At 35.2% G+C, this 20155-nt stretch overlaps 1 protein-coding gene across 4 annotated transcripts in view; it reads left to right on the forward strand.

The window, feature by feature from the left end:
• The window catches only part of LOC126964836 (terpene synthase), a 70428-nt gene that overhangs the window by 14213 nt on the left and 36060 nt on the right, over window positions 1-20155 (forward strand). For 2 of the 4 annotated variants that reach the window (XM_050808153.1, XM_050808148.1), the window contains exons 3-4: window positions 18739-18883; window positions 19319-19439. The exons of 1 other annotated variant lie outside the window; for it this stretch is intronic. In XM_050808153.1, the coding sequence (XP_050664110.1) occupies window positions 18739-18883; window positions 19319-19439 (266 nt within the window). The remainder of the gene's footprint in view (window positions 1-18738; window positions 18884-19318; window positions 19440-20155) is intronic. One more of the 4 variants, XM_050808152.1, reaches the window with a different exon arrangement.

Genomic DNA, 20155 nt, shown 5'->3' on the forward strand with positions numbered 1-20155 from the left:
TAGTTAAAGTTAGAAAGTAAAATATCAATTAAATTTCGGATATTTATTTGAAACTTTTGACAGTTCGCTATTTAGCTATTTAACATTAACAATAGCTTTAACCGGTGAAGATTAGAGGTTAGAGCCCTTGCCCTACCACACCGAGATGCAATGGCGCCATGTAGGCATAGCTCCAAATGGAGAGGCCAGTGTCTACCCTCTGTAGTTTTCTCAGATCTCGTATTGAGAATGGACACAAAAAGTTAAGAAGAAACCTAAGAATTTGTGGGTCCATTCTTTTATATCGGATCGAGGCCCAAGTGGTGTTTTTTCCAAAATATAATATGAAGATTTATGAAAATATCCTCCAAATTTTATAACTACGTGAGAATGTCAGTGTCATCTTTCGATGAATTATTGAGCTTATGTAGGAATGAACTGATGAATTATGATACAATATCAAGGAAATCTTTAAGTCCAGAAGAAATCTATTATTGACACTAAGCAAAGCACTTTAATCAAAACATCAACAGTTGCGCGTATTCCCAGTAGGCATAATGCGGGTTTCTTCATCTAGAACAGACATAATTTTAATGTTGGTTGCCATTTTTTTGTGTGGAGAGACTCTTTTAATCTTTCAACTAATGACAATTGAAATTACCTATCTTCATCTTAATGACCTATGTAAATTTTTTCTCTGCTCTCATTAATTAAGAACTGCATTACCATCTTCAGTATTCCCTTTTCTGTCTTTTTCGACCTTCTACTTGTCTATCTATTTGCGAGCCATCCTCAGGATTTCCGAATCCTGAAGCCGCAGCCGGATCTTTTTCTGTTATGGCAACAACCTTTTATAGAAATTTAAGTTTTTTTGAACTAAGTGTACACTTTTACGTTATCCACTGATGGAACCGGACTTCACAGATTTCTGCCGATTATATCCTCGTGTGTGTCACACAACCTTTTATAATTAACCACCTTTTATGTCATGATTCAGCTTAAAATATCAATGCTTTTAGATTATAATACTAATAATAATAATAATAATGAAAAGGAAAAAAAAGCCCGCAGAGTTTGTTGCGCCCATTCTTCTCAGGTCTGAGGCATAGCATATACAGACCCCCAGATGCATTATATGAGTTATTTGAGAGTGTATTGGAGGAGGTTCTATCAAAATTATCAGAATCTAAGAAATATATTATGATTTGTGGTGACTTTAATATTAACTTATTACAAAAATCCACCACAAGTATTAGATTCAAATATTTGTTTAAATCATATAATTTATCAAAAAATTTCTTAGAACCTACTAGAGTAACTAGCACGACGGATGGTCTAATAATTCTATGTTTTCTTGCTCTAAAAACTCATTTGTTCTGTGCGCGGTGATCATCACTGAGCATGACATGTCCACGTTGAAATTCAGCAAACCAGCGATAAATTGTGGTTTTGGATGGGGCTTCATCACCAAATGCAGAAATCATCCAGTCAACACGCTGTTTTTGTGTTAAACCACTTCGAAAGTCATAATAAATCATCGCTCTAGAATTTTCTCGAGTCAATTCCATTTTCTTAACGACTTAGAAACAAGTTTGACAAGACCTTGTGACAAGACCGAGAATCTTTTTTTAAATAAATAAATGGTATTCGATTTTTACAACCAATGAGTTTTCAATTAAAAAGTAAATTATATTATATTATTAATATGACAGGAACAGTGGAAATATTCCACTCCCGATACTTTTAGTGCAGCCTATGTACTAGCTGGTGACCAATGCGCTTCGCTTCATCAAAACAATGCATATAATAATTATATATAAAATTCATATAAATTAATAATATTTTTTTAATAATTACGAAGTTTTGTAGAAGTTCAATAGTTAGAATAATTGTTTCGTTTTTCCCTGTAATGATATAATGTCGTAGCTGCGAATCCCGTATTGTTCATAAATATTGGTACCTACAAATTAAATTTGTTTAAGTAGATTAAATTTAATGGAATTTAGCGTTTTTTTTCGGAATTATTTGAATGTTATGAATAGGCCGCGTTTGACCTCTAACTGGGTCGCGCTCAACGACCGGGTGGTAGCGTGGAACCCTGGCATTCTCAGGAGCCGAACTTTGGAACGAGACAAATTATACACTCTCGTGGCCTCTCGTAAACTGTAGGCCGTGCGGAATGAACATAAACTGTTATTAATAAATACAGTGTAAAGTAATTCCAAGTTTAAAACTTTTTGTCTTTTATCTTACCTTTGTCACCATAGAATAACATGACACTGGAGAATAATTTTAAACTTGGAGTAACATTACACTGCGTTTATTAATAAGACAGTAATGATATTAATTCAAAAAATTTAAATACTTGGAGTGAAGTATGAAGGTACTTCGGCGAACTAGACCATATCGTCGGTCCATCTTGTGGGGGGCCTACCTACACCGCGTCTTCCGGTACGTGGTCTGTCCGTTGAGATATGTGCCCTGCCCACTGCCACTTCAGTTTTTCAACCAACAAATTATTGCATAAATGAATCAAATTACCTGAGCGACTATTTTAGAATTAAGTACCCGTAAAGGAAGAAAGGAATCCTTAAAAGACCGCTCTGTGGTCCATCAAAATTCTTTTTACGTTCTTACCACAGATGAATCTAGAATCATCAGATATATAATATATACCAAACACACTTTAAATATATTGATGCCAAAAGTGTCTTTCACCTTCAAACGTTATTGTACTATTTAATTACGTTTTCTATATAAGCATCGGTTACTTAATTGATTTCAACAGTAGTTTAATTAACATCTGCTTTTTTATCAGTTTTTATAGGAACTAGGTCTCATTTGCTTTGGAAAAAAACATTACAAAAATAAAATGAATAATTAGGCTACGCGATGAAACAATGGGCAAAAGGAAAAGGCTCGGCTTCACCTGACATGGAATCATGGATTTATGTTTCCATGCAGCGCTGTTTTTCAGCCATCCCCTCCTCCCTAAAGTGTTGAGTGGGAGTTTATGTAGGTTATGATAGTGGGGTATTATGGCTCCACGCCTACCTACTTAAGCTATATTTTTTATAAAATTATTAAATTAAATTAAAATATATAAAAAATTAACAAGTTTCATTCGCAAAAGATTCATTCTCAAGAATTTACTGAAGGCAAAGTGGGCTTTGGTGATTTGCAAACATCTCGAAAACTAATTGAGATGTCGGATATCTAAATAGATACAAAAAATGGAGAAATAACTGAAGAGACTATAAATATATATATACCGTTACGAATTTGTTTTCGCCTATCACATTTATTGAATGTCTTCACGGTACAGATTAACATCGTGAGGAATCGTAGGGTTCCTTAGACACACTTGCGAACAAATCCCAAAGTTGTATGTGAAGTTGGACTCGAACTTGGGGCAGTGTAAGGGCTATATTACACCGGGACACCACGGTGGCGCAACCAGTCGCCGCTACCAACAAAATGTATACAGCTCTATAGAGAGTTACGCACCTGGTGTCCGTTTGGTTACGCAACCAATAGGGTTATGAATTTGAAAAATAGTTTTTTATGATTTTTTACATCCTAAAAATTATAAAACACATCAAATTATAGATAAAAACATTATTATTCAATTAAAAAATAAATATTCTTTCCCGGCTATTCAAACGCGCCATTTTGCGCGGGTGTTCTGTGACCTCATAGTCTATCCCAAGAATCTATATTGTACTAATAAATGTATGGCCAGTTTTTTTCTTCGATTATACTGCGAAAACTACTGAACGGATCAGAATAAAGAACAATTCTAACCGTACCATTAGATGCAGCGTGAGAAGATTTTAGTATATAATATGTTGGTGATTGCTTATTTAGAACCTATGTTTTACCTAGAAATGCCTACAAATTCGCGATACAATTAATTCAGTTCATGACATTTTAGTGATAATTCGTACAATGAGCGGTCGCGTTTTTATTTAGTTTATAGTTTGATTATTTTTTTTACTTTAAAAATGCAAAAACTTAAAACAGAATCTTAACATTGTTCTCAACGAGAATCATATTATGTGAATGATCTTTAATAACAGAAAAAAACAATGGATATGGTAATACCAGTTAATTATTAAATTATATTTTCTGCATTTATATATTATGTTTAGTTTTAGAAATTAATGTGAAGCAGTATGAATTGAGAAAACTTAAAAATTAAATTAATTATCACAGAAATAAAATCTGGGTTCGAAACACAATAACGCGTCACCAAACAGCATCATAAACGAATCTATTTTTGGAAGATTATCTGATTGATTTTTAACAAATCAACTTTCACACATTGTAAATAATAATTAAACAGATCAGTAAATTGTAAAAAAACCAACATATAATTTGATATATCGTTAACCATCGAAAATAATATCTAAGAATGGTATGAAGATGGTATGGACCATTGCTTATGTTTATCTAGACTTTGACGTCACACTGCGTTTCAACCAATAGCATTGCATTTCGATGTATTATATATCGCGCGTATTTATTGCACTTTTGTATATTTAATACTAGCTGACCAGGCAAACGTTGTTTTGCCATATAAATTATATATGTAAACCTTCCTTGAGCTTCAATGAATCTATTACAAACGATTTCATTAAGATCGGTTGAATAGTTTGAGTTATTAGGGTACATGCAAACATATATTCTCTTTTATATATAAAAATAGATAGATTTATTAGTTAGCACAAATTTAATTAGAAAAAGCTATTTAAGATAAAATACATAATAATAAAGATAAGAAAAAATAATATTTCTACTAAATATAAGTTACATGCATATACCCTATTTGGTGGCGTGACCAGTTCGGACGCGTCATGACTCTGGTGTCGGTATGGTGTCTACTTTGGTAGCTTACGGACCAGTCGCGCCACCGTGATGTCACTAAAAAAAATTTGCGGAATTAACATTTAAGATAACTCGTAACATTAAGATGTGTAAATAATAGTGTTAATAATAACCATACACACGAATTAAATCTATAATTAATGAGTGTAAAACGCAATGTTTTGATTGTATGTACCTATGACGTAATCGGCGAGGTCGTGGCTATTTAAAACTCGTTTATGTGTCACGAATATTGTATATAATATCATTTTACATTTATTACTAAAATGTGATAACAGTATTGTAGATTACTCTCGTCTCTTTCTGTAGAGTTAGAATGAGGCTTGACAAAAGGAGACAAAACAGGGCGAATGGGGTTATTATCGTGTCGCAAATAAGACTAAAAAAGTGCGTTCATTAGCAGTCCCCTCTCCAAAAGTAACATTGATATTGCGAGCTGTTTCTGACGCGTTAGTACCGCGTCGGAACTCGTATTCGAAAATAACTCGAATTTTCGAAGTATCCATTTTTCTATTCTAAGTTGATTAAAAAAAGCAACTGAATGTCGATAATCGAATGTTGCACATTATTTAAAAAGAAAAAACTACATAGATACCATGTGAAAATAGTTTCACCCAAGAATCTCAAACCATGAAGGTTCTATGTCAATTCGAAGTTCCTATTACAATAAAACGGCAATTTCACACTTTTATTTACAATTGCCGTTATTATTATTATTTTTATGAAAATAAGGGACGAGACGAGCAGCACGTCCAGCTGATGGAAATTGATACGCCTTGCCCATTACAATGCAGTGCGCCACTCAGGATTCTTGAAAAATCAAAAAATTGTGAGCAGCACCTCAATTGCACTCGTCACCTTGAGACATAAGATGTTAAGTCTCAACACGAACAACGAAACACAATAATGCTTACACATTACTGCTTCACGGCAGAAATAGGCGCCGTGGTACCCATAATCTAACCAGCATCTTGTGCAAAGGAGCCTCCTACTGGTTACGGAGCCACCGTGGTGTTCCAACGAAATATAGTCCTAAATCGTAGTGGTAGTATCGAAGTGTATAAAATCGTGCCAATAAAGCAGGAATTAGCTGGACCAGAAGGAGCAGGACCCATTATAATGCAGTGCCGCTCAAGATTCTTGAAAAACCCAAAAATTCTGAGCGGCACTACAATTGCGCTCGTCACCTTGAGACATAAGATGTTAAGTCTCATTTGCCCAGTAATTTCACTAGCTACAGCGCCTTTCAGACCGAAACACAGTAATGTTTACACGTTACTGCTTCACGGCAGAAATAGGCGCGCTTGCGATACAAACAGTTATTTGTCTAAGATTTAGGTGTTAGCTGTAGCCATTTGTGTTTCAATTCAAGGTCTTTTTTATCAAATTATAATGTTTAAAAATGTTATTATCCTGTTATGTGTCATCATAACATTATATGACTACTTAAAATTTGTATTATGTTTTTTTTGTGACAAAGGACGAGACTAGCAGGATGTTCAGCTGATGGTAATTGATACGGCCTGCCCATTATAATATAGTGCTGCTCAGGATTCCTTGCAAAACCCAAAAATTCTACGTGGCCGAGGCACTATAATTGCGCTCGTCACCTTGAGACATAAGATGTTAAGTCTCATTTGCCCAGTAATTTCACTAGCTACGGCGCCCTTCAGACCGAAACACAGGAATGCTGACACATTACTGCTTCACGGCAGTAATAGGCGCCGTTGTGGTACCCATAATCTAGGCGGCATCCTGTGCAAAGGAGCCTTCCAATGAAAATTGTGAGAATTGGCGAAGACCGATGGTAGTCGGTAATTAGCACTCCAGATCGCTTTAACGTATGGCTCTCTATGGGTCAGATGTAGATTTACTTGCGTCCGTGGATACGATTCGGTGACCTCTTTGGGGAAACTGAAGGCTTGTTGGTTTCGTTTGATTTTTAATACAAAGTATAAGACTTTCTTCCATGTACGACCAAGCTGTAGAATAATCTTCCTTGTGCGATGTTTCCGGGACGATACTACATGAGCACCTTCAAAAACCTTTTCTTGAAGGTCCCTAAGTCGTAACTGTTCAAGAAAAAGGGGTAATTGATTCCACAAAGTGGCTGTGCGAGGCAAGAAGTTTTTTGCAAAACGCGCTGTTGTGGAATGCCAGACGTCAACGTGATGCGGGTGGTTTTATGCACGTAATGTCCGGTGGAGGAATTCAGCCGCAGGAATCAACCCGAACAGCTCCTTTGAGGACCTTCCGTGATAAATGCGACAGAAGATGCAGAGAAAACTCACATCTCCGCGCAATGCCAAAGGAGATGACTTGATCGTCGATGATTCGAACCGCTCTTCGTTGTATGCGGTCAAATGAAAGAAGCTGGTACTTGAGCAGTGTTCTCGAATCGAGGGGATACGAGAAAGTGAGACTTTTTAATGGTGAACGCACAAACTTGTGTCTTCTTGGGGTTGATTCCTAGAGTTATTAAAAGGCGTTTGCCAATGTAACCTCTTAAAGCCCTTCCAACTGATTTATCCACGTGTACCTTCTGTACATGAGCCAGTCACCATAACATTTATTGTAGGTAATTTGTATTGCGATAGTAACCATACTTTTTTTCTACTTTTCTGTTTGTATTTGTCATAGTCAATTTTTGCTTTAAATTCAACCTTTCGCAAATTATATAAATTTTTAATTCTCGCGTGCCAACCCTGGCGCCACTGTTATCTGCTGTGTCAGATGTAATTTCAGTTTATTAAGTACTTAATTCCTTAAACAATTATTACAGAACGATCGCAACGCAATATGTTACAATTGTTACTTTTATTATAAACGAGTCTGGCCCGATTGTGCTGACGTCATAAGACGGCAGTGTCACTCTCTCACTTTTAAAAAGCCCTTAGTCGCCTCTTACGACGCCCTGGGACTACCCTATTCTTTTTTACGCAGGGGGAAGCACCCACCTTTCAGGGCATTCACCTTTTAAATCTTCTCTGGACTTTCACAAATAATTCAAGACCAAAATTAGCAAAATTGGTTCAGCCGTTGTTGAGTTTTAGCGAGACTAACGAACAGCAATTCATTTTTATATAAGTATATAGATTAGATAACAGTTGCATGTACATCATCAGTCATCAAATAATATTTAAATGGTAATTTGGCATTGAAAAGTGGGAATCATTCTTCATTAGGTACCTATTTTGAAAAGGTAAAATTTTGAAAGTTGCATGCGAATATGACTTCTATTTCAGATTATTTGGCTAGGTTGCATCATGTTAGTTGTTATAATTAAGGTCTTAGTGAAATTGAACGTTAACTTTGACGCTGACCTTAACATAGACTGCGGAATGTGTTGCACCATCGTATTTATTGGCATAGTTAAAGTTAGAAAGTAAAATATCAATTAAATTTCGGATATTTATTTGAAACTTTTGACAGTTCGCTATTTAGCTATTTAACATTAACAATAGCTTTAACCGGTGAAGATTAGAGGTTAGAGCCCTTGCCCTACCACACCGAGATGCAATGGCGCCATGTAGGCATAGCTCCAAATGGAGAGGCCAGTGTCTACCCTCTGTAGTTTTCTCAGATCTCGTATTGAGAATGGACACAAAAAGTTAAGAAGAAACCTAAGAATTTGTGGGTCCATTCTTTTATATCGGATCGAGGCCCAAGTGGTGTTTTTTCCAAAATATAATATGAAGATTTATGAAAATATCCTCCAAATTTTATAACTACGTGAGAATGTCAGTGTCATCTTTCGATGAATTATTGAGCTTATGTAGGAATGAACTGATGAATTATGATACAATATCAAGGAAATCTTTAAGTCCAGAAGAAATCTATTATTGACACTAAGCAAAGCACTTTAATCAAAACATCAACAGTTGCGCGTATTCCCAGTAGGCATAATGCGGGTTTCTTCATCTAGAACAGACATAATTTTAATGTTGGTTGCCATTTTTTTGTGTGGAGAGACTCTTTTAATCTTTCAACTAATGACAATTGAAATTACCTATCTTCATCTTAATGACCTATGTAAATTTTTTCTCTGCTCTCATTAATTAAGAACTGCATTACCATCTTCAGTATTCCCTTTTCTGTCTTTTTCGACCTTCTACTTGTCTATCTATTTGCGAGCCATCCTCAGGATTTCCGAATCCTGAAGCCGCAGCCGGATCTTTTTCTGTTATGGCAACAACCTTTTATAGAAATTTAAGTTTTTTTGAACTAAGTGTACACTTTTACGTTATCCACTGATGGAACCGGACTTCACAGATTTCTGCCGATTATATCCTCGTGTGTGTCACACAACCTTTTATAATTAACCACCTTTTATGTCATGATTCAGCTTAAAATATCAATGCTTTTAGATTATAATACTAATAATAATAATAATAATGAAAAGGAAAAAAAAGCCCGCAGAGTTTGTTGCGCCCATTCTTCTCAGGTCTGAGGCATAGCATATACAGACCCCCAGATGCATTATATGAGTTATTTGAGAGTGTATTGGAGGAGGTTCTATCAAAATTATCAGAATCTAAGAAATATATTATGATTTGTGGTGACTTTAATATTAACTTATTACAAAAATCCACCACAAGTATTAGATTCAAATATTTGTTTAAATCATATAATTTATCAAAAAATTTCTTAGAACCTACTAGAGTAACTAGCACCTCTAAAAGCTGTATTGATAATATTTTTACTAATTATAAACCTATTTCTCAATCAATAATTAGTAAACTGAGCTCAGACCACTTTGGTCAATTAGCCTCTTTTAATATTGAAGGGAACAAATGTACTTCAACTAAAAAGTTTGTTTGTTCCGGTAAACAATAGGCGAATGGAGAAATATAGAGGCAATGTTTCAGAAAATCTCTCAAACTTGTATTTGAATTATAACAGTAGTCCAAATGAGATGTATGGTAAGTTATTTAAAATAATTAAAACAGAGTTTGCTTCTATATTTACTTCAAAGACAGTCAACTCGGGTGGTCTCTTGTCATTTAACAACTGGGCAACAGCTGGTATTCATAGGAGCAGACAACGGTTATATGAACTATATAGTGAGAGATCATCATGTAATCATGATGCATCTTTCCTTGTATATGTGAAAAATTATTCAAAATTATTTAAGAAAGTATGTACTATTGCTAAGTCAATGCATATTAGAGAAATAATTAAAAATGCTTCAAATAAAATAAAAATGACTTGGAATGTTATTAACTGGGAATCTGGAAGAACGAAAGACTGCAAGTTTGAATATAATCTAATAATAAACAATACAAAAATCCACTCTGAGCAGGAAGTAGCTTCTGCTTTTGAGAAATTTTTTTCTGACATTCCAGTTTCCATCTCAAGCACCCTTGTCTCCTCCACCAGTGTTGCCGAGTCACTTCTTTTGGAAAATGTTAAGGAATATAAACAAAATTTCAAATTCAGTGTTGTTAGCCCAGCAGAAATAATTAAAACTTTCAGATCCTTAGAAATGAAAAATCTGCTGATATATGGGGCATATCTGTAAAAATAATAAGTTCTGTTATTGACGTCATAGCACCATATCTAGCACTAGTTTTTAATAGCTGTATTGAACATGGCGTGTTTCCTGACCTTCTGAAGTATAGTAAAATTACACCAATATTTAAATCGGGACTCACTTCTGACCCGAATAACTATCGCCCTGTTTCGGTGTTACCGACCCTTAGTAAAATTTTTGAAAAAATTATTTTAAGCCAAATGCTTACTCACTTTAACACTTATAAGTTACTTCATATAAAACAATTTGGCTTTACTAGGGGACGCTCGACTACGGATGCAGGTGTTGAACTCATCAGGATTATTTTTGAGGCCTGGGAGGAATCACAGAATGCACTTGGTATCTTCTGTGATTTATCTAAGGCTTTTGATTGTGTTCAACATTCAACGCTGGTCAGGAAGCTATGCCACTATGGTATAAGAGGATCTGCACTCGATCTTCTGATCTCATATTTAAATAATAGGATTCAGAGGGTCGAGGTGAATGGCAGGAGATCTCCTGGGACTCCTCTCGGTATGGGGGTACCACAAGGACCTATTCTTGGACCCTTCCTCTTCCTAATTTATATAAATGATCTACCTAACCTTGTAGAAAAAAAACACAAGGTGGTATTGTTTGCAGATGACACTTCACTTATATTCAAAGTGAAACGAAGCCAAGTTTTGTATTACGAAGTAAACAATGCTCTATCTGACATCGTGTACTGGTTTAGCGCCAATAACTTATTGTTAAATAATCATAAAACCAAATATATTAAATTCACCGCGCCAAATGTCAAAAATGTAGATGCGAATATTTTATTAAATGGAGAGGTGGTAAAGCCAGTGGAATCTGCTATATTTCTTGGCATTACTCTTGATTCCAAATTGCAGTGGGGCCCCCATATTGAAGGATTTGGCGAATAGGCTTAGTTCTGCAGCATATGCGGTTAAGAAAATCAGACGGTTAACTGACACAGATACGGCGAGATTAGTATACTTTAGTTATTTTCATAGTATTATGTCCTATGGTATATTGTTATGGGGCAGTGCGGCCGATATCAATACTATCTTTGTGCTGCTGAAGAGGGCTATTCGCGCGATTTATAACCTAGGTCCTAAAGAATCATTAAGAGAAAAATTTAAAGAAATAAACATTTTGACTGTTGCTTCTCAATACATTTTTGATAATGTTTTGTATGTTCATAAGCACATTGAGGAATTTTCTAGAAACTGTGACATTCATAATGTTAACACGAGGAACAAACATAAACTTGTTGTGCCTACTACTCGGTTGGGTCGGGTTAGTAAGTCTTTTGTTGGGCGATGTATATGCTTCTACAATATGATCCCAGAAAATGTACAAAACAAATGTGTTACGAAATTTAAAAGAATTGTTAAAAAACGTTTGTGTTGGAAAGGTTATTATAGCATAAACGATTTTCTTAATGACACCACGGACTGGGAATTAAGCGAACACCCTCAGGCTCTTTAATTATAAATGTTTATTGTACGATATTACATTGTAATCCATATTTTATATTATAAAAAAAAAGCCCGCTGAGTTTCTTGCGCCCATTCTTCTCAGGTCTGAGGCAGTCTCTTTTGAATGGGTGGTAGATTTTGACGTTCAATAAGTGATTTTAAATCCTATTTTGAATATAAATATTTGAATTTGAATTTGAATTCATTTTGGAATGGGTGGTAGTTTTTGACATTCAATAAGTGATGTCACATCCTATTTTGAATAAAAATATTTGAATTTGAATGACTAGTTTCGGACCATTCGGAGGTCCTTTACCAGGGTGAGTGTAGAGAGTTCGCGGTGATGTGAGTTCCCGTCTCAAATTGCGGATTGAGTGCTCTTAGGGCTTGACATAGCGGGGGGCGTGCCGGTGGTGATGATGAGCACGAAAGGACTGAAACTATTGGTGTTCACGGGAGCACAAAATGTACTCACATTGTCTACTACGTAGGAACTATGGGTCTTATTCACAGAAAAATACGCATGAATACATTGACTCTTCGTCCCAACATCTTATTTTAAATTACGGTCGCAATAATCTGTTATTGCAGTATCCCATAAACATGGACGATTTTGAATGGCTACAATTATCGTTTCTGTAGCGAAACTCTTCGCGGACGCTCAACCGTCCAAACACTGAATGAGTGAGACGCAGCTGGCTCGTGTACATTTTTCTGGCGACATCGCCAGATCGCCAAGACTTCAGACTCCACACAGCGCGCTGACAGTGGTAATGGCGACATTATCAAACCGTCGCTAAGTGAGTTGACCATATTAAATTTTAAAAGGAATAGTTATGATACGCACTCGGTGAATTCGCCATAGCATCTCGGTGGGGTAGGGCTCTTACAATTCTCAAATGGTGCAACAGATTTTTTGCTTTACCGGTACTTTCACATGTTTGTTATTGCTAGTTGATGAAACCCAGCCTTAATGTGCTAATTATAGAGTAATTTGAATAAGTAAAAGTGATAACAGTTGCATACTGAATTTATCATCTATTTTAAAGCTATTGGATCGCTTAGTATAGGATTTGATTGCAGTGTTCTCTAGCGATAAGTGGCCGAACTTGATTGATGATCGAATTTGATTTACGATGTAAAAATAACTTTATTTATTTTGATATTTAAAATAATTGCCTTAATTTATGAGTTGTTGTTTATAGACTTCTTTGACCCGACCATCATAAAATTTAGATTATAGTTGTTAATACAACTATCGTAATTTTACTTGTCTACTTTTCTGTTTTGAACCAAAAATTGACTATGGCAAACATAGTAAATTTTTGGTCTAAATTCCAAACCGTTAGGAGATTTTCACAAACATTATCGAAAATTGTCGCGTGACAACCCTGACGCCACTATTATCTTCTCTGTGTCAGCTTTAATTAAAATTTATTACTTAATAGTTTAAATAATTACAGAGTTCAAATGACCGAGCACCATGCAGAGGTCGAAGTCATTGGCAAAACATTATCTAAGCATTTTTTTTTATTATTATTTTATTAATACAATAATAATAGCCTTTAATATCAATCTTTAGATAATTTAAGATTTACATTTAGTTTGCAGTAGACATCGGCACAGATTGTTTGAATAGCCTTTAATATAAATCTTTAGATAATTTAAGATTTACATTTAGTTTGCAGTAGACATCGGCACAGATTGTTTTGCTTTCGCATAGGCCTCCTATCTCGTCATGACATGATCGCTGCACGTCATTCCAGCAGCATCTTTTAATTCGTCGCTCCATCTACGACTCAGCCTCCCTATCTTCACGGTCGTTTTCCTTCTCTAGGATACCATTCTGTTACTATTTTGGCGCAGATTTCTTGTTTGTTTCGTATTAGGTGATATGTGATATGTCTGCAATGTTTGTCCGTTTTCTTATTTGTTTCAAGTTTATTCTATCACTTTTCTGAATCCTTAGTATACTTCTTTCTATGTTATGTACATGTCAATGTTTTTAGTTTGTTGAGATTATCGTTGGGTAGTGCTCATTTTTGACAACCACGTTATAACTGGGAGTATGTAGGTGTTGTAAACAATACTTTTGAGTTTAAGTGGTAATGACGGGTTTTTCATATTCTCTTTTAGGGACCAGTAACGTTTCCATGCTATATTTATTCTGTTTTGTAGAGGTAGTATTCGTAGGGGAGATTATCTGTCCGAGGTAAGTATATTCGTCGACGTAGTCTGTTGTTACGCTGTTTACTTCAATCGGTGATCTTGAACTATTCGTCGTCAGCTTGGTTTTCGTTGTATTCATCTGCTGACCCACCTTTTCGCTTTGTGATACCATTTCTTCGAGGATGACCTGCATTTGACTTGGGTTGTCTCTAATTATTATCAGATCATCGGCGAATCGGAGGTGGTTCAGCATCATCCCGTTTATTCGTATCCCATATTTTGTCCAATTTAATTTGCGAGAAACTTGTTTTAATGTAGCCGAAAATAGTTTGGGGGATAGAGGAAGATCTCCTTCTCTTACACCTTTTTTAATTTGAAATTGATCTCCAGCCCTTTTATATTCCCTGTCATGTTTTTATAGACATTTGCAATTATTCTTATATATTTCTTTGGTACTCCTTGGTAAGCTAATGCTTCACATATCGGTTCATGTTTGAGAGAGTCAAATGCTTTGTTATAGTCGACGAACGCTAGATAATAGCGTAGACCATATTCTTTGTATTTTTCTGTGATTTGTTTTATTGTATGTATGTGATCTATAGCAGAATATCCGCTTCTAAAACCAGCTTGTTCCGTCGGTTGGTTTTGCTCAAACACGTTCGTGATTATTTCCAATAAAATATTTTTTTAATATTATGTACCTAAAAACGTCGGAGCCCTGAAAGGCTATAATATACAGACAGTTTTATTTAGTGAAGTGGAACTGATGAAGAGTACTAGCCGACGGAACGTTTCATTTATATTAATAGCCCTCTTGGATCGCAAAAATACTATGAACATCCGCAGCATTTCCCCACAATAACAAACCGTATGACATAATGCTATGGAAGTACGAAAAATAGACCAAACGAGCTGTATTCACATCAGTCAACTGTCTGATCTTTTTACCAGTGGGAGGCTCCTTTGCACCGGATGCCGGCTAGGCTAGAATATGGGTACCACAACGGCGCCTATTTCTGCTGTGAAGCAGTAATGTGTTTCGGTGTAAAGGGCGCCGTAGCTAGTGAAATTATTGGGCAAATGAGACTTAACATCTTATGTCTCAAGGTAGCGAGCGAATTGTAGTGCCGCAAGGAATTTTTGGGTTCAAGAATCCTGAGCGGCACTGCGTTGTAATGGTCAGGGCGTATCAATTACCATCAGCTAAATGTCCAGCTCGTCTCGTCCCTTATAAAATAACGGCAAAAGCTGCAGTCCTCAGTCTATTTACTAAGTTACTGATATGTAATTTACTATCTATAATAATGCCTAGATATAGAATCCCCTTTACCTATAATATACATTCACATGGCAATGAAAACATCCAAAGATCACTTACTTTCAACATTCACAAGCCAGTTGGCTTTTCCAGCAAGTGGAATAAGCCACAGATGTCCTTATACAACAGCCCCTTTATTTCTGTAAGATGAAATCCCCTAAACACGCATTTCTTAAAACATCTTTTACCGTACCTTCGAGATATCCGCGTAAATGTATTTATACATATATTTAGTTTTATTTAAAATTTAGGACTGAAATCTCCAATAGCAAGAGCTGGTGCTTGTTAGAAAACACTCAAATATAACTATATTATGCAAAGATTCTGTTGGCTCACATAAAAATTAAATACTAACATAACAACGCAGAGCAGCTCGATTGTTGGGGATCCAGTGCGCTATGAACGGCTGGATCACTTGGCGTGTCGTAGAGACATGCTTCTTTGTATGTCTTCTACCGCTTTTATCACGTTTAGTGTGATTATAAACTAAGCTGTTGAATGATCTTCCTTGTGCGGTGTTTCCGAAACGATACGACATGGGTACCTTAAAAAAATGAAGAATGTGGGCGACAGTGATCACTTAACATCAGATGACCCTCGTACACTCGTTTGCCCTTCTTTTCCATAAAAGAATACCAGACCTTTAAGTCAAATTACTTACTTAACTTTATTTTATTTTCATTGTAACTTTAATTTATACATAACTATAAAACACTAACTTTAAATTAAATTTGATCAGTGCTGTGCCTTTCTGTTATAGATGTAGGTACATATTAGAACTAAAAACTAAATAATCTAAACTTTATGTTTGTATATGTATCTGTATTCTGTCGAAGTGGCTATTAAGTAAATAAACCCCTTTTTATGAAAAGTTATGGAGTCGATCATCAATTACCAGGTCTTGGGTTTCCTGGAGGAGCACCTTATTAACGATTACCAATACGGTTTCCGTCGCAACGACCAGCTAGTGTTCTTGTATACCTCACCCATGGATGGGCGAAAGCGGTTTATCCGGACTCACACAAAGCGCTATGAGCTTGCCGACAAGTTATACAAATGGTCATCATCGACCGCGCATTCTCCGACTTTATCCATAAACACTGGTATCCCGCAAGGTTGCGTGCTAGCCCCTACACTGTTTCTTCTGCACATCAACGATACCTATGCTGCAATCAGGGGCGTGCATTGGTTTTATTATTAGTTAGGAACTGTAGATCCAACGAAAAATAATAGCGCATTTAAATTTAACATAATCTTTAACTCTAGTGCTATATTTATTTAGGTTTATAACGAGATAGGCACTGCCCAATTGTCTATATGATATGCACGCCCTGGCTGCAATCCACCTGCATTCTTTGCTATGCGGACGACAATCTTTCAATCCATAACCACGGTACTTGTAACAGGGCTTATGGGAAGTTAATTAATAATTATCTCATGAAGGATATCCCTTTTAGGAAATATTTAAATGTAACAGGACTTCAAACATTAAGACGCGATTTGGTAAGCCAATGGTTAAGGTCAATTTATGTTTGGAATTTACTGCATAATTATATGTTCGTGGAGTTTTAATATTAATTTTCCTCCTATTATTTTAATGTAATATAACTTAGATTAATTACTTAAATTTCAAATAGTTTTTTTTTTGTAGTGTGGGAATCGTATAATTTTATGAGTATCACAATAATATATGCGGCATAATGGAGTTAAATTTATCTTATTTTTTAATATAAGTGCTTAGGTACTCCGCGTAATATATTTGACTATATTTTTCCTCTAAGAACACATTGCAGGAAAACTTTAACAATGGAGCAAAATATATGTAAGCACAATTTCTCATCGTGTGTCAACTGTCACTGTCCAAATCAAACCTGAACTGAATATATGTTTAACATTGCTGCTTATTGACCAAGAATATTTTAAACATCTAGAGTAAATGCGGCAATGTATAGATATAGCACTCGAAGTTTATTTTGGTGTAATTTGTGGCATGTTACACATTACGGCTTTGTTTTTATACGACGTAATTTGTCTATAAATGTAACGTCATTGTGTAACACGCTTTATATTAGCTTCTCCTGTATCTATCTATGTAACGCGACCTTTGGACACGATTTTCACCAACTTTCAAACGCCGGATTGAATTGAAACTTTGCACACATATCAACGACCGATGACAATACAATATTTTAAACAGTCTGCTCCACTTATATTAGCTTGGTATGTATGGCTGCTTGTACGTAACGGAATCTTTGAAGCGATTTTCGACCCCGTTAAAACGGATGATTAATTTGAAACCTTGGTCAAGGACTGATGTAAATTTAACAATTTAATTTATATAGTCTGCGCCATTTTTCTTACCAGGTTCTTCAGCATACGCGATTCTTTTATGTCCGATATCCTGTAGTAAAAACTACCTTGTGGAGTTGGGAGAGTTTTAGGCTCGCTGGAGTCGCCGAGTCGCCCGTGATAACCTATGTACCTATATACCCGTTAGCATTATTATGCTATGGCGAATAAAGAACAAAGACTAAATAAGCAAAAATAAATTAACTTAATTAATTAACTTAATTACTAAAACTAATTAATATTCAATAAGCATTTACTACGAATAGTGTGATTATGTAAAAAAAAATGAATTTTATTGTAAAAAAGCTTGGGTGCATTTTTAGATTTCTATATTCAAAATCCCTCTACTTTTACCAATATAAGTCAATAAAACAAGCGAAAGTGAGATCAATCACCCCATGGTTTTTCTGAATTTCGAGTTCTACTCATATTGGCCAAATATGACACCATATTTTTAGCGAACTAAGTCTATTTTGATATAAAAAAATATAACGGACTATTCCTAAATTATTCTTGTTATGTTCTTGAGCAAGGATAGCAATTTAAGTCATATCAATATTAAACAACTATTACTATTCTCCTATTCTTAGCGATGTTTCTGACCTAGGATATAATATGATAGTTTGAGCAGCCTTAGTATTTTTGTAATCATACACAAGGAAAAGTAATAGTGGCTGTAGAACAATTTAGTAAAATCGAAATGCACTGTGATTTTTTTCGGGAACGTAAAACGGTTAAAGACAGGAGTTTTTACAGCTTCCATAGCAGTTCCACAACATAACTACAGATATCGCGCGAGTTGAATGCAGAGTTCTGGAATGCGATAGTGCTGTGACATAAATATAATTGATGACTATAATGATGAGTGTCGATCAATTTAAACAATGCTTTAAGTTTACTATATTAACCTAATAATTAAATCTAAAAAAATATTTTTGTTCTGCCATGGTAAGCGACGACTGGCACAGCTCTACACAACAGGTTTTAAAAGTACGCAACTTAAATTTATATATATATATATATATATATATTGATTTCAGACTGGACGATGTTGAGGATAATTCCACGCTTCGAAGAGGGATACCGGTTGCTCATTCAATATATGGAATAGCCAGTACGATAAACGCAGCGAACTATGTTATCATCATTGCGCTTGAGAAGACATTGCAATTGGGACACCCGCAAGTAGGATTTCTGATTTTTATCCATATAGTTCGCGCCTATATCAAGTACAAGGCGTACTTTTACTCTTCACTTTCCAGCTATTTTATTCTAACCTAAAATAATCATTTAATTAATATTATTAGATAATGAGTTAATATTTTATAATCTCGCGTGTCTTAGGGACCGTTTTCTTAAAATATTTGAGAAAAAAATATTATTGTTTGAATCTTACACACATATTGACATATATCTTAAACTTATACTTGGCGCGAGACACTAAGAGTGTGTATGGATAATTCGCTGGTAAAACAGTGAAGTCATTGAAATAGGGTGGGGTTCGAGTGTCATTCAATAAAGGAGAGTTAATCTTTTGAAATCTTAGGGACCTATCTCTTAAAATAATTGAAAAAGGAATAAACTAGTAAAAATTTAATAATTTAAATTTAAATATGCCAGGCAACAACAGTGTACACGGAACAATTGTTGGAGTTGCATCGAGGTCAAGGACTAGAGATATACTGGCGGGACAACTTTATATGTCCCACTGAGGAGGAGTATCGGGATATGACAATAAAGAGTAAGTATTGGATGGATGAACATTTTCGTATGCTCAAAACATAGTACTTTACTCAAAAATAGTTCACATAATGAGAGATGTATGGCGCTTTATGTGCCTTGAAACGCGCTAAGAATATAAGTTTAGTCATCAACGTATTTTCAACGTAACAATAATAAGCTTTTTTAACAGTTTAGTTAGTGAAGAGTTTAATATTATAAAGCATTTTACCTCCCTCTTACTTAACGTCTCAAGGTGACGAGCGCAGATGTAGTGCCGCTCTGAATTTTTTGGGGTTTTTCAAGAATCATGAGCGGCACTACTTTGTAATGGGCAAGGCGTATCAATTACCATCAGCTGAACGTCCTGCTCGTATCGAGCCTTATTTTCATAAAACACAAAAATTTGAGATTTAATTATTAGGTTAAAATGGTAAACTTAAAACATTGTTTAAATTTATCGACACACTTATGATTATGTTCATCAATTATAATTAGGTCACATCACTATCGCATTCCTGAACTCTGCATTCAACTCGCGCGCTGAGTATAGACGTGCAACGACATAGTATCAACCACAATATGTAATCAGATGCCGTAAACATTTTTTTCACAGACTATAGATAATATTAATATTTTTATAAAATAAAATAAAAATATTAATATTATCTATAGTCTGTAATTATTGCCTGCATTTAATATAACAATTATTAAAGATCATTTGCAGGTATCAATGAT

This window comes from Leptidea sinapis, chromosome 6 (genome assembly GCF_905404315.1).
Source record: "Leptidea sinapis chromosome 6, ilLepSina1.1, whole genome shotgun sequence".
In the NCBI taxonomy this organism is placed as follows: Eukaryota; Metazoa; Arthropoda; class Insecta; order Lepidoptera; family Pieridae; genus Leptidea; species Leptidea sinapis.